Source organism: Zingiber officinale, chromosome 8A (genome assembly GCF_018446385.1).
Source record: "Zingiber officinale cultivar Zhangliang chromosome 8A, Zo_v1.1, whole genome shotgun sequence".
Taxonomy (NCBI): domain Eukaryota; kingdom Viridiplantae; phylum Streptophyta; class Magnoliopsida; order Zingiberales; family Zingiberaceae; genus Zingiber; species Zingiber officinale.
Genome location: NC_056000.1, coordinates 17086362 through 17098890, shown reverse-complemented (window position 1 = coordinate 17098890; position 12529 = coordinate 17086362). Strand labels below are relative to the sequence as shown.

Genomic DNA, 12529 nt, shown 5'->3' with positions numbered 1-12529 from the left:
AAGAAAGAGAAAGAAAAGAAGGATGGCAAACATACAAGATGTACGATATTGATCCATCCATTAGAACATAGAAGTATAGAAAGAGACATCTTATGTTAGGGTAGTAGATCGTGCATTGAATACATAAAATCAAAAAGGTAGAGCTCTTGAGCATCATAGGATTTAAAGCTTAGAGTCACAAACCTTAGCAGTGACGGGATTACTTAGCTTCATATATATAAGATATCAGATTATATGAATAAGAAATGAGTATATTCATATTCAAATTTGAAACTATTAAGAACAGAAGTGAAGGATTGTATGATCTAGTAAACTATATAAAACGAGAAGTCATGTTACGGTTCAGGCAACCTATAAACAAAGAAAGGAGAGGAGTTAACCAAGCTCAGGAGAGAATAGGGAAGGAAACTCAAATCCATGCCGACGAAAGAGAGAATTTTAGAAGATGCAATATTGAATTCAAACTAAGCGGACATATAAACATAGGGCTATCACGGGATCAGGAAACGAAGGACAGACTGAAGAAAAGAAACCCACACTATAATTATCACAATTAGAGGTATAAAATCTGAAATGAAAGCCCAATACATCTATTGAACATCAAAATACCTAGTCAAACCTAATATTAAGTCCAAAACAACAAGAAAACATCTTACAAATGAAAGAAATGAACTAGAAAAAACCAACGAAATGAGAAATGAGAAAAGAAAAACACTACTGACAATTTACATGACAAAGAATTTCTGACATTGTTTCTTGAAAAAAAAAAGAGAGAACTATTATATGAACAAATGAGAGAGACTATATGATTAGAAAAAATGGAAGAATGTAGGAGATGCTATTATTATAAGAGTAGATGTGGCTGCAACGTATTCAATGGTATCGAAAGATTGCTCGTAACTCAAGGGGTAAAATGTAATTCGCCCAAATTTTATAGGTTCAATACCAAAATTAAAAAAAAACAAATATGAGGTGTAGAGTGACAATTTTAATATAAAAAATTCTAATATATATATTTTTTTAAAAATAGATTATTTAATAAAACCTAAATATGGCAAAATCACAATTAGATAGAAATCTTTCCTAATAATCCCAAAATTCCAAAAAGTTCAGAGCTGCAGATAATCCGCAGCAACCAATTCCTAATTGGACTCAACTGATTAGGAAATAGATCTTTACAAGTAAATAACTACCTCGATGTAACGGAAGACGCAAAACACAGATCAGAGCGAAACAGAGGAGCAGGGAGCGATCGCTTGCAGCAATGGAGATCATCGACGTGTGGGAAGCAAACCTACTGGAGCAGATGGATGCGATCACTGTCCTTCGCCGCTCCTTCCCGATCGTCGCCATCGACACCGAGTTCTCCGGCTTCCTCCGCTTCACGCCTCGCCGCGCCGCCGAGGAGTGCAGATACCGCGACCTCAAGTACAATGTCGACAACCTCTGCATAATCCAGCTAGGAATCGCCCTTTTCGACGACGCCGGCAACCATCCCGGCATGGCATGGCAGATCAATTTCTCGGACTTCGACCCCGACGTCGACCCCTGCTCGCCGGCGTCCATCGACCTGCTGAAGAACAGCGGTATCGACGTCCAAAGAAACCGGTGCGAAGGTATTTCATCTGTTCGCTACGCCGCTCTGATCCGGGAGAAGCTGTTCGGTCACCACGGCGGTGCGTTCGTCACGTTCCACGGCTCGTACGATGTGGGCTATTTGATAAAGTTGCTCACCGGCGGAAGGCCTCTACCGGAGACATCAGGAGAGTTTATAACGGCGGCGAGTGGCATCTTTAACGAAAGACTCTACGACGTCAAGTACATGGCGCGGTTCTGTCCGGGACTACTCGGCGGAGAGGTTAGCTTGATGAAGCTCGCGAGTATGCTGAACGTGGAGGCAGACGGCGTGGCACATCAGGCGGGATTCGACAGTTTGGTCACCGGACTGACCTTCCAGGAGATGCATAAGAGGTGGGCAGTCATGGACGGCCGAGACTCCATGATTCTGTACGGCTTGGAGAATGTGTGCCATGAAATCAAGAGCGCTTCTTCTCTCGGTCCTCTTCGGCGCCCGTGGACTTTACCACCTGGAAGGTTCATGATTCCGCCGCCGACGGTGTGCCGACCTTTGGCTTTCCCGTCTCCATACTTTGGCGGCGGCGGCGGCGGCGGCGGCCATAGCCCTGTTCCTCTGTTGCCGCCACCGACACGGCTTATCGGATGGTTCCCGCCGGTTCCACTTCAACACTCTTTTGGTGGCCCCTGTGTTGTCTTCATGTAGATCATGTCGGTTCTGCAGCGTAGAAATTGATTTTATGATTTGGAAAGCTGAATTCTGCAATCTGTTGATGTTTGTACTCTAGGATCGAAAAGTGTTATTACCTAACTCATGTTTGTGTTTTTGTTATTATTATTTTTTAAACAAGGCAAAATAGCGATAATTAAAAAAATCAGTTTAAAAGGCTTCATGTGGTAAAAAGATAATTCATTCGCCCCTAGATCAACACGGAGAAAGTAAATTATGGATGACTACTAGCCATCAGTGGATTTAAAAGGCTTCATGGGAATTGGGAAAGAGAAAAAAATAATATTAATAATAATAATAGTAATAAATAATTAGACAGTGTTAGGAAATTATTTTTTTTTTTGTAAGCAATTAACTACGTTGAGTCATTTGCACATTGTTTGTTTAGTCTACTTTGAAGTTAGATAATTAGCAGACAGTTGAGTTAAAAGTATATATAAATATATATATCTTATTTTCCATCTGTTTTTGAAGTTTTGACTCCCCGACCTGATAGCTGTTTTCGTAGCCTTAATGATTTTCCCAATGGGATCCATCTAACCTCACCATTTGAAACGCGGGTATTCTATGGAGTCAACTAAATCTTCGCCTCGTGCTCTATCTATTATCCTATCGCCTTCCATCGCATTCGGTTTAACCCCATTCTGCAAAACCCTAACCTATCCGGTCATGGCGTCCATCAACCTCGGATGGATCGGCGACAATTGGTTCCCCAAGCCCCCGAATCCCTCCAAAGCCCACCTCTTCGCCTGCATCGGAAGCAACCGGAACCTATCCTTTCCCGTCGCAGACAAACATGCCTCTACCACCGCCGCCTCCGCCCCTGCCTCCTCCTCCACTCCCGTTGCTACCTCCAATGAATCCCCCGGAATGTACTCCCAGATGCTCGAGCAATTCTCCTAAAGTGCTTTGGCTCTGATACTACTTGTTGGACCGCTGGGCCAGATAGAAGGAGGGTTGAATAGTCTACAAAAATAAAAACGTAACCATTCTCGATCTTTCAACAGTACACTTTTATAAATTATAATTTAAACAGAAAAACAGAAAAGACGAGGCACGCCGAGATTTACTTGGTTACAACCGGAGAGGTTGTTAATCCAAGGAAAATGATCGTACTAAAAACTTCTTTAGGCGGAGAAACCTCGTACAACGATGAAACGCAGAAAACAGAAACTCAACTCTAAATCAAAGCCTACAAGTATTGAAAATAAATTGCTTGTGATCGATGAAAGCTTCTGGACTAAGGCTGTATTTATAGCTTTGGTCGGGACGACCCGAAGGGGTTTCGGGTGCCCTGGGGGATAAAATTTTATCCCCCAACGTTCTGATCGCGTTTGACACGATTTGGTCAAAAAGTTAACTCCGGGCGTCAGGAAGGGTTTAGGACGCCCCGATTGGGAAAGTCAACCCCGTTGACTTTTTTCAGCCCGGATCTTCTGCTCCGGCTCCGTTCGCCTCAGACCGAGTCTTCCGCTCCGGCTTCTCGTCCCTCAGAATCGTCGCGTGCTTTCTTCTCGTCCGCTAGCGTACTAATCCATAGTCTTCGTCCCTCGATCGCACCCCGTACCGACCTTCTCGCTAGCTGCGTCTCTTGTTCCTCGAGCAGTCTTCCGCTCCGGCTTCTCGTCCCTCGAAAACACCGCACACTTCCTTCTCGTTTGCCGGTGTACTCTTTCGCAGCGCCTCGTCTCTTGGATGCACCGCGTGCCGTCCTTCTTGCTAGCTGCGTCTTCCGTTCGACTACCTGTGCTCCTAAGCTCCTGCACACTTAGACACAAGGTTAAAAACACACATGACCTAACTTAACTTGTTGATCACACCAAAGTAATCTTGGGGTTCCAACAATCTCTCCCTTTTTGATGTGAACAACCCAAGTTAACCTAGGGTAAAAATAGAATAAAAATAAACTAACTAAATTTGTAATTAAGTGCAAAAAAATAAAAAATTCTGGTCTACCTCCCCCTAGACTTATATTTTTCTTTCTCTTCCTTTGATCACATAAAAAAAATGAGATTCCGAAATAATCTAAGGGTAAAAAAATTTCTAACTTTAGAAAAAAAACTTTTTTTAAAAAATATTCTAAGTTTTGTGCAATAAAAAATTCTGACTTAAATTTTGAATTTAAGTAAAGTTTTCTAAGTTAAGTTTTGAATATTTTTCTACGTAAAAAATATTTTTGAAAGAAAATAAAAATGTTTGAATAACTTTTTAAAATATTATTTAGTTCTAATTTTAATATTTTACCAGAAAGTTAATTAAATATTTAATTTTAATATTTTAACTTCTAGGTTGTGACGAGACACTAGGTCTTCTTAGTTATTCGAGCAACAACTACTTCTTTAGACAAAGCCTCATAAAGAATTCCACTATTTAATTTTGTCATTGAAAGTGCTAATTTCGATTAAAATTTAGACTAAGTAAGACTTAGGAACCCAATATAGGTTCCAGCCCACTGTATTAATTAAAAATTTCTTAGGGACATGCTTTTTGAAATATTCCTAATTTGTCCCTAGTGATATCTAAAATATCAATTTAAATTATTAAATCTTCTAAAATTAGATGTCCATGCATGATTTTTCAAGTTATCTACTTGAATTTTCATATTTTCATTTTCTGATTTCAATTTTTCATTTTCTAATTTTGATTTGTCTAAATCTTCTAGAGGGCAAGATTTAGCTAGTATTACTTTTAAACTTTTATTTTCTTTTTCTAATTTGCAGCAATCTTTTGTTAACAATTTAACGAATTTAAAGAGTTTATTAGGAGGAAGATATCGTACCTGACTTACCTTGTCGATCTTATTGTCTGTGTCTCCTCCTGAAGTGCTGCTTTCTTCCGACGTAGCTCCCCTTCATCGATGCTCATTGCGGAAGAGCTTGAATCGCCGTCGTCGCCTTGATGGCTCGCCATTAATGCAAGCCCGGAGAACGTCTCGACTTCCGATTCAGACGACGTATTGTCCCACGTCGCCTTTAGGATCTTGCACTTTTTGACAGGCTTATTACCTTTATCCTTGTCCTTGTTCTTCAGCTTGGGACAGTTGTCATTGATGTGCCCTTCTTCGTCGCAGTGGTAGCAGCGGATGGTTCTTTTCTTTTTCCCCTACGGATGATTAGATTTCCTAGATCTACAAAGATTCTTAAACCGTCTTACCATCATTATCATTTCCTCGTCGTCGAAAGAAGACTCCGACTCAGGTTCATCTCTCGATGCTTTAAGGGTGACGTTGTTCTTGGGCTTCTTCGTATCTGCACATCTTGATTCGTGCACTTCAAATGTAGAAAAGAATTCTTCTAATGAAATTTTTTCTAAATCTTTCAAAATGTAAAAGACATCTACTAGTGATGCCTATTTTGAATTTCTCGGAAAAGAATTTAGCGCGTACCTGAGCGAATCCCGGTTACTTACATTTTCTCCGAGATTCGAAAGTCCGGTGATGATTTCTTTAATTCTCGAGTGCAGATGCGCAACTGTTGGAAGCAATCCCAATGGTCCGTGAGACCATGTGTTTTGGTGTTTGGGCAAAGGGTTTAAGTTAGGTCCACCCTTGTTATTTGATATATGTACTTGAGTTATGCAGGACTGCAGGATACACATGTGACTCAGGTTGACGGCTTCGGGTCCGGTGAAGGATGGAGCATCCGAGGGACCGTGGACAAGGCAGTGAGGACAAGGGCCGAGGGAAGCGACTTTGAGGCATACGCGAAGGATGGCATTGGGGACGAGCCGCGTGCTTGAAGCATCCGAGAAACGAGAGCCAAAGGAAGTAGGCTTGAAGGCAAGAGGTTAAGGCTGCAAAGAAGCTTCAAGTGAGTCATAAGGGTGAGGGTCCGAGTGCTGAGAGATTGTACTCGGGATAAAAATCCTAGATTTAGGATTTTACTGTAGCAATCACAATAAAAGTACTGTAGTAGTACTGTAGTGTTATTGTAGTAGTCAACTGCATGTTTTAGTAGTCGACTGGTGCAGTCGACTGGGAGTGAATAGAATGCTTCTGTTCGTTCGGTCAGTGTGGAGCAGTCGCCTGCTAGTTTTAGTAGTCGACTGGTATCGAACCGTTGGGATGTAACGGTCGAATTTCCACAGAGGACAGTCGACTGCATGTTTTGACAGTCGACTGGTAGGCGGGGTTTTCAACCCGCGGGCTATTTAACCAAAACTTGGGAGCTTGGTTATAGCTGACGAAATTAGTGGTGGTAAACCCTAATTAGTAGTCTACTTGTTCTCAAGTGTTTGTGAGTGTTGTGGTGAGGTTTCTCCACCCACAAGGAGCTACTTGAGATAGCCGGAGTTTGCGAGGAGTTAATCCATCGACGGATCGGGATGACCCACCTCAAGGACACGCCGTGGAGTAGGAGCCATAATCTCCTAACCACGTTAAACGAACGTGTTAGCGGTTTACATTTCCTTTCTTAGTTTTAGTCTTTAGCTTGTTTGTTGTTTATATTTCCGCTGCGTAAGCTAACAAGTGTAGGAAGGAAGGATTTGGGGGTGCCGTCTATCCAACCCCCCTTCAAGACGGCCACCGATCTCCCAACAAGTGGTATCATAGCGAGGACACTCTCCATTGGACTAACCGCCAAGGAATCACAAGATGACCGGCTTGATAGAACTACTAAAGTTCGAAGGCAGTGGCTTATGGGACATCACGTATTGGATGATAAAGATAGAGATCTTCTTCGACACGGATTGGGATACCATGATGGTGATCAAGGAACCGTTCGAAGTCCCCAAAGACAAGAAAGGGAAGAAGCTCCGACCACGATATTGGACGGAGGAGCAAACCTCAAGATCGGAGGCAAACAATAAGGTAATATCAATTTTAATTGATATGTTATTTTCTAATGTGATGAGCCGTGTAGGTAAATACGAGAACACCCATGATTTGTGGAGCAAGATAAAGAAGGTTCAATGGGAAGAACCTATGCCTACACAAGAAGAAGAAGAGCCCAAGGAGATGAGTTTAATTGCTCAAGATGAGGAGGAGCAACTGGAAGTTGAGTCATGCTCAATATTCGAGGAGGAAAAGGAAAATGAGATATCATCCACATCCTCAAGGGTTGAAGAAGAATCCAAGACAAGCGAAAAAGAGGTCTTGGAGGTCAACCTAGTGAGCACCTCCACCAAAGTAAAGTTAAAAGACAATATCATTTGCTTCGGGTGCAATGAGAAGGGGCACTACAAGAGTAGGTGTCCATTGGGTAAGAAGAAGGTAACTCCTAAACCCATTCAAGTTAATTTAAATACTAATAAGGGTTGTAGGAATGAAGAAGCTCAAATAAGGAGAATGCGCATTGTATACTTCACATATGGGGAGAAGGGACACTACCACACAAAATGCCCCAAGAAGAGGGATATCAAGAAGCTTGCGCATCTAAAGAAATGGGAGAAGAAGAAGAGAAGCAAGAGTCAAGGGGGAGCTTCAAGGGTAAGGGAGGTATACCCTAATTTGAAATGCAATTCAAATTTTCATTCCTCCTTGCATGCTAGGAAAAATAATGTTAATCATTATATGCCTATGCAAAATTTTGGATTTAAATATCATGATAGGAATAGGATAAGTCTATAGGAATAGGTAGAAACTTTCAAAAGCAAGGCTAGATGAAAAAAGAAACTTTTTCACTGGTAACCATGCTTAAGTCTATCCGGATTCTTTTATCTATTTGGCAAGTGGATGTCAAGACAGCATTCCTTAATGGAAGTCTTGAAGAAAGCATCCATATAAAGCAACCAGAAGGGTTCATTGTAAAAGGCTAAGAGCATCTTGTGTGCAAGCTCAATCAGTCTATGAACTGAGGCAAAGCTTCAAGGTCTTGGAACATCCAGTTTATCAAAGTAATCCAAACCTATGGATTTATTGAGTAAACAGATAAGTCTTGTGTATACAAAAGGTGTGATGAAAACATGGTGGTATTTCTTGTACTATACGTAGATAACATTTTTGGTAGTTGGAAACAATATCAAAATGTTGTCAGAAGTAAGGGTATGGTTGTCCAAATAATTCGATATAAAGGACTTGGAAGAATGTATATATTTTTGAGATCAAAGTAATAAGGGATCGCAAGAAAAATAATATATTTTACTTATCCCAAGCTTGATACATCGAAAAAAATCCTTGCTCGTTTTAAGCATGCAAAACTCCTAGAAGCATGGAATGTCTTTATCTAAAGAGATGTCTCCAATGACATCAAAGGAGATTGAGGACATGTAGGCAGTTCTTTATGCTTCGGCAGTTAGACAACCTAATGTATGCTATGCACGAGATCAGAAATCTGTTTTGCCAAGGGCATAGTTAGCAGATGTCAAAGTAACCCTAGACAAGGACATTGGACTGCAGTAAAGCATATATTAAAGTACCTTAGAGGCACTAGAGATTATATGCTAGCTTACAAGGCAGTTAATTTGGTTCCTGTGGGTTGCACGGATTTTTGACTTCCAATCGCATAGGGACAATAATAAGTCGACCTCGGGGGTTTTGTGTTTACTTTAGGAGGTAAAGTCATAACTATGGAAGAGTGATAAGCATAGGTGTTTTTCTGGACTCCACCATAGAAGCTGAGTATATGGCAAACCTCTGAGGTAGTCATAAAAGCTGAATGACTCAATAACCTCAAGATAGACTTAGATATGATTTCTGGTTTGTCCAAAGATTATTACAATTTATTGTAATAATAGTGGTGCAGTAGCAAACTTGAAGAAACCATGAGTCTATAAGGCAAGTAAACACAATAGAGCGCAAGTACCACTCAATACGAGAAATCGTATAAACGAGGACAAGTTGTTGCCGCTTAGATTGCATCAGATGATAACCTAAGGTCCTTAAGGCAAGAGCTTTTAGAAAGGCATGGGAATCAGATGTATAGCAGCAGATATGGCAGCTTAGTCTTTTAGTATAAGTGGGAGATTGTTAGGATGTATACTAAAAGCCTAGCTTTTGGTATAAAACATTTATCTAGAAATAAGAATCACATTGGTCAAATGTTTACATTTGTGATAAATGTAGTTGTTTAATTAATTTATATTGTAGATAACATGGTGTGTGGTGTCACACACAGAAGATCATGTTATCAGTATCTTATAAATTATAAACAGTAGCTCACGACCATGATGGAAAGGAACAAACCATTGGAAGGTCGTAGTGTAATTAGGTGTTAGTTTATCTTAACTATATAATTACACTAGTACACTAAGAGTGTATTGAGTAGGACCATTAAAGGTCGTTTCTTTTATACTGACTTTATAAAGAAACAAAGACCTCAGTTATTATGGAAGTGTGTGCTCTTAATCCTAATATAATAACAAGCACATATATTTGATATTTATTTCTTTAATTTATCAATGGGTGAGATTTAGTTCGATAAATCAATAAGCCCGATAAGTTGGGAAATGATATCACTTATAGTGTGTGTTGTTGATTATATAAGGAAATTGTGTCCTAGTAATCTAGGTTGAGAATGTCCCCAAGAGGAGCTCATAAGGATTGTCATGTTAAACCCTGCAGGTGGACTTAGTCCGACATGACGATGAAGTTGAGTGGTACTACTCTTGGAGCTAGATATTAATTAAGTGAGTTGTCAGTAACTTACTTAATTAGTGGACATTTGTTATCTTAAACACAGGGAGACTGACACACTCATAATAAGAAGGAGCCCAAAATGTAATTTGGGATTGGTGCGGTAGTTCAATAATAGTTCTTTAGTGGAATGAATTATTATTGATGAAATTAAGTTGTGTGTTCGGGGCGAACACGGGATGCTTAATTTCATCGGGAGACCAAAACCAATTCCTCCTCTCGGTCCCTATCGTAGCCTCTAGTATATAGAGATTTATACCCACCGCATACCCACCTTCTTACCCATCCAATGGGGCCGGCCAAGCTAGCTTGGAACCCAAGCTAGGGCCGGCCAAGACCAAGTGGATGAGCCATGTAGGTGGTCGGCCAAAGCTTGGGTCCCAAGCTTAGGTGGCCGGCCACTAGAATATTAAAAAAGATTTTATTAAAATTATTTCTTATGTGGATATCATGATTTCAAAGAGAGTTTAAAAATTAAAATTTTCTTTTATAGCTTTCTACAAAGATTAAGAGAAGAGATTAATCTCTTTCCTTATTTGTAGTTTAAAAGGATGGTTTTAATTTTTGGTAAAACTTTCCTTATTTGTAAATCATCTACATGTTTAAAGAGAGTTTAAAATTTGAAATCTTTCCTTATTTGTTGATTAAAGGAGGATTTTAAATTTTAAGAAAACTTTCCTTTTTAATCATGTTCATGATTTAAAAGAGAGTTTAAAATTAAATATTCTCTTTTATAAGTTTCTACAAAAGATTAAGAAAAGATTTGATATCTTTCCTTATTTGTAGATTAAAAGAGATTTTAATTTTTAGAGATAACTTTCTTTTTATCCACATGTTTAAAAGAAAGATTTTAATTTATTAAATTTCCTTTTTATAAACCAATCATGAAGGGATTAAATTATTGGAGAAATTTTATAAATTTCCGAAAACAAATTAGGAAGTTTTAATTCTTGTTTTAATTAAAACTTTCCTTGATTTGGGGCTTGAGGTGGCCGGCCATTGTATTTGAAAAAGAAAAATATTTTTAATTAAATAATTTTTCCTTTTCAATGGAAAAAGAACTAAGGAAATTTTTATTAAATTTTCCTTATTTGCCAAGACCAAGGATTATAAAAGAGGGGGTAGAGAAGGCTTCATGGTTAATGATCTCTATTCTTTTCCTTCCTCTCCTCTTTGGTTGTGGTGGTCGGCCTTATTTCTCTCCTCTCCTCTTGTTGGCCGAAACTTATCTCTTGGTGAAGCTTTTGTTTGTGGCCGGATCAAGGAAGGAGAAGAAGGAGAGAAAGCAAGCCTCGTTTCTAGTATCCCTTGGAGCATGGTGGTGGTGGCCGAACCTCTTCATCCTAGAAGAAGTTTTGATGGCCGAAATTTGCAAGGAAGAAGAAGGTGCTTGATGGTTCTCATCTCGGAAGATCGTTGCCCACACAACGTCCGAGATTAGAAGAGGAATACGATAGAAGATCAAGAGGTCTTTCTAAAAGGTATAACTAGTATTTTTCATTTCCGCATCATACTAGTTATTTTTGGAAATAATACTAAATACAAGAGGCATGCGATTCTAGTATTTCGAATATGTTTTTCGATGTTGTGTTCTTTTGTTTTTTTCCCTTGTGATTTGATTGTTCTTTTCGATTAACCTAAAGTTATTTTAGGAAATTAAATATTAGTTTTCCATAAAAGGTTTTGTCTAGTCGGTGGTGGTTGCTCCCATATCCAAGAAGGCCATGTGCCTCGCCACGTCAGTACTAGGAACCAATTATGGAAATTAATATTTAATGGAATTAATAACTTAAGGTGATTTGGGTCGAACGTGTTAAGTTCCGCAGGAGATCCAAGTCAAAACCTAAAAGAACAAATAGATTAAGTTTTGGATCAAACGTGTTAAATTCCGCAGGCGATCCAAAATTTAATTTAAAAGAACACATGGTAGCTAGGAAAAGGTTCAGATCTTTGTACAAAATTTTTGTACAGTGGAACCACTAGGTTTTCCGAGTAGCAACCAACAATTGGTATCAGAGCTAGGGTTTTGCCTCTGTGTATTTGGTATTAGTTTAATTATGCGCATGTCATACATAATTTAGGCAGGATAATAGTAGGATGTGCTAATTTTGTGGATGCAGGATCCAACTATTATGACTTATAGTTATTATGTGTGTGATTGGACCCTTGGACATGTCAAGGGCATTTTATTGTGTGTGCATGATTGTATTATAAAATACAGCAGGAGCTGTATTTAGTTTTATTAGGATTTTATTTTTGATCTAGATACATGTACATTCCTTTTATGGAATATAGGATCAAAATGTAAAATTCTATTTATGTCGCGGATCGAATCTTGCAAAGCGTGGAATCTTCTAAGGACCAGAGGCGCAGCGGAACTAGAAGCAAGATGGATGCGATAGCTAGAGCCGGTGGCAGTGGCCAAATATGGCAGCAGCTTGGGATGACAACATACGGAGGACAACTAGAGATAAAAGCCATAATAGTTGAAAATTAGATTTTCTATTTATTGCTTTTATGTTGTGCTGTGTGTGCATGTTAGTTTACATATTTAGTAGGCTAGAATAGTTAAAATTCCTCATTTATAAATAACTAAGTGGGAGAGAGATTTTTAAGTAAATCTCATGATCTCCATTACTGGTTTGTTAGTG

General features: G+C 39.3%; 1 protein-coding gene across 1 annotated transcript; it reads left to right on the top strand.

Annotated features, from left to right (window-relative positions):
* Nucleotides 1-1306: 1306 nt before the first annotated feature.
* LOC122010562 (probable CCR4-associated factor 1 homolog 11) lies at nt 1307-2281 on the top strand. Its single transcript, XM_042567082.1, has one exon. It carries the CDS (start codon nt 1307-1309, stop codon nt 2279-2281), a length of 975 nt encoding a protein of 324 aa, XP_042423016.1.
* The last annotated feature ends 10248 nt before the right edge of the window (nt 2282-12529 follow it).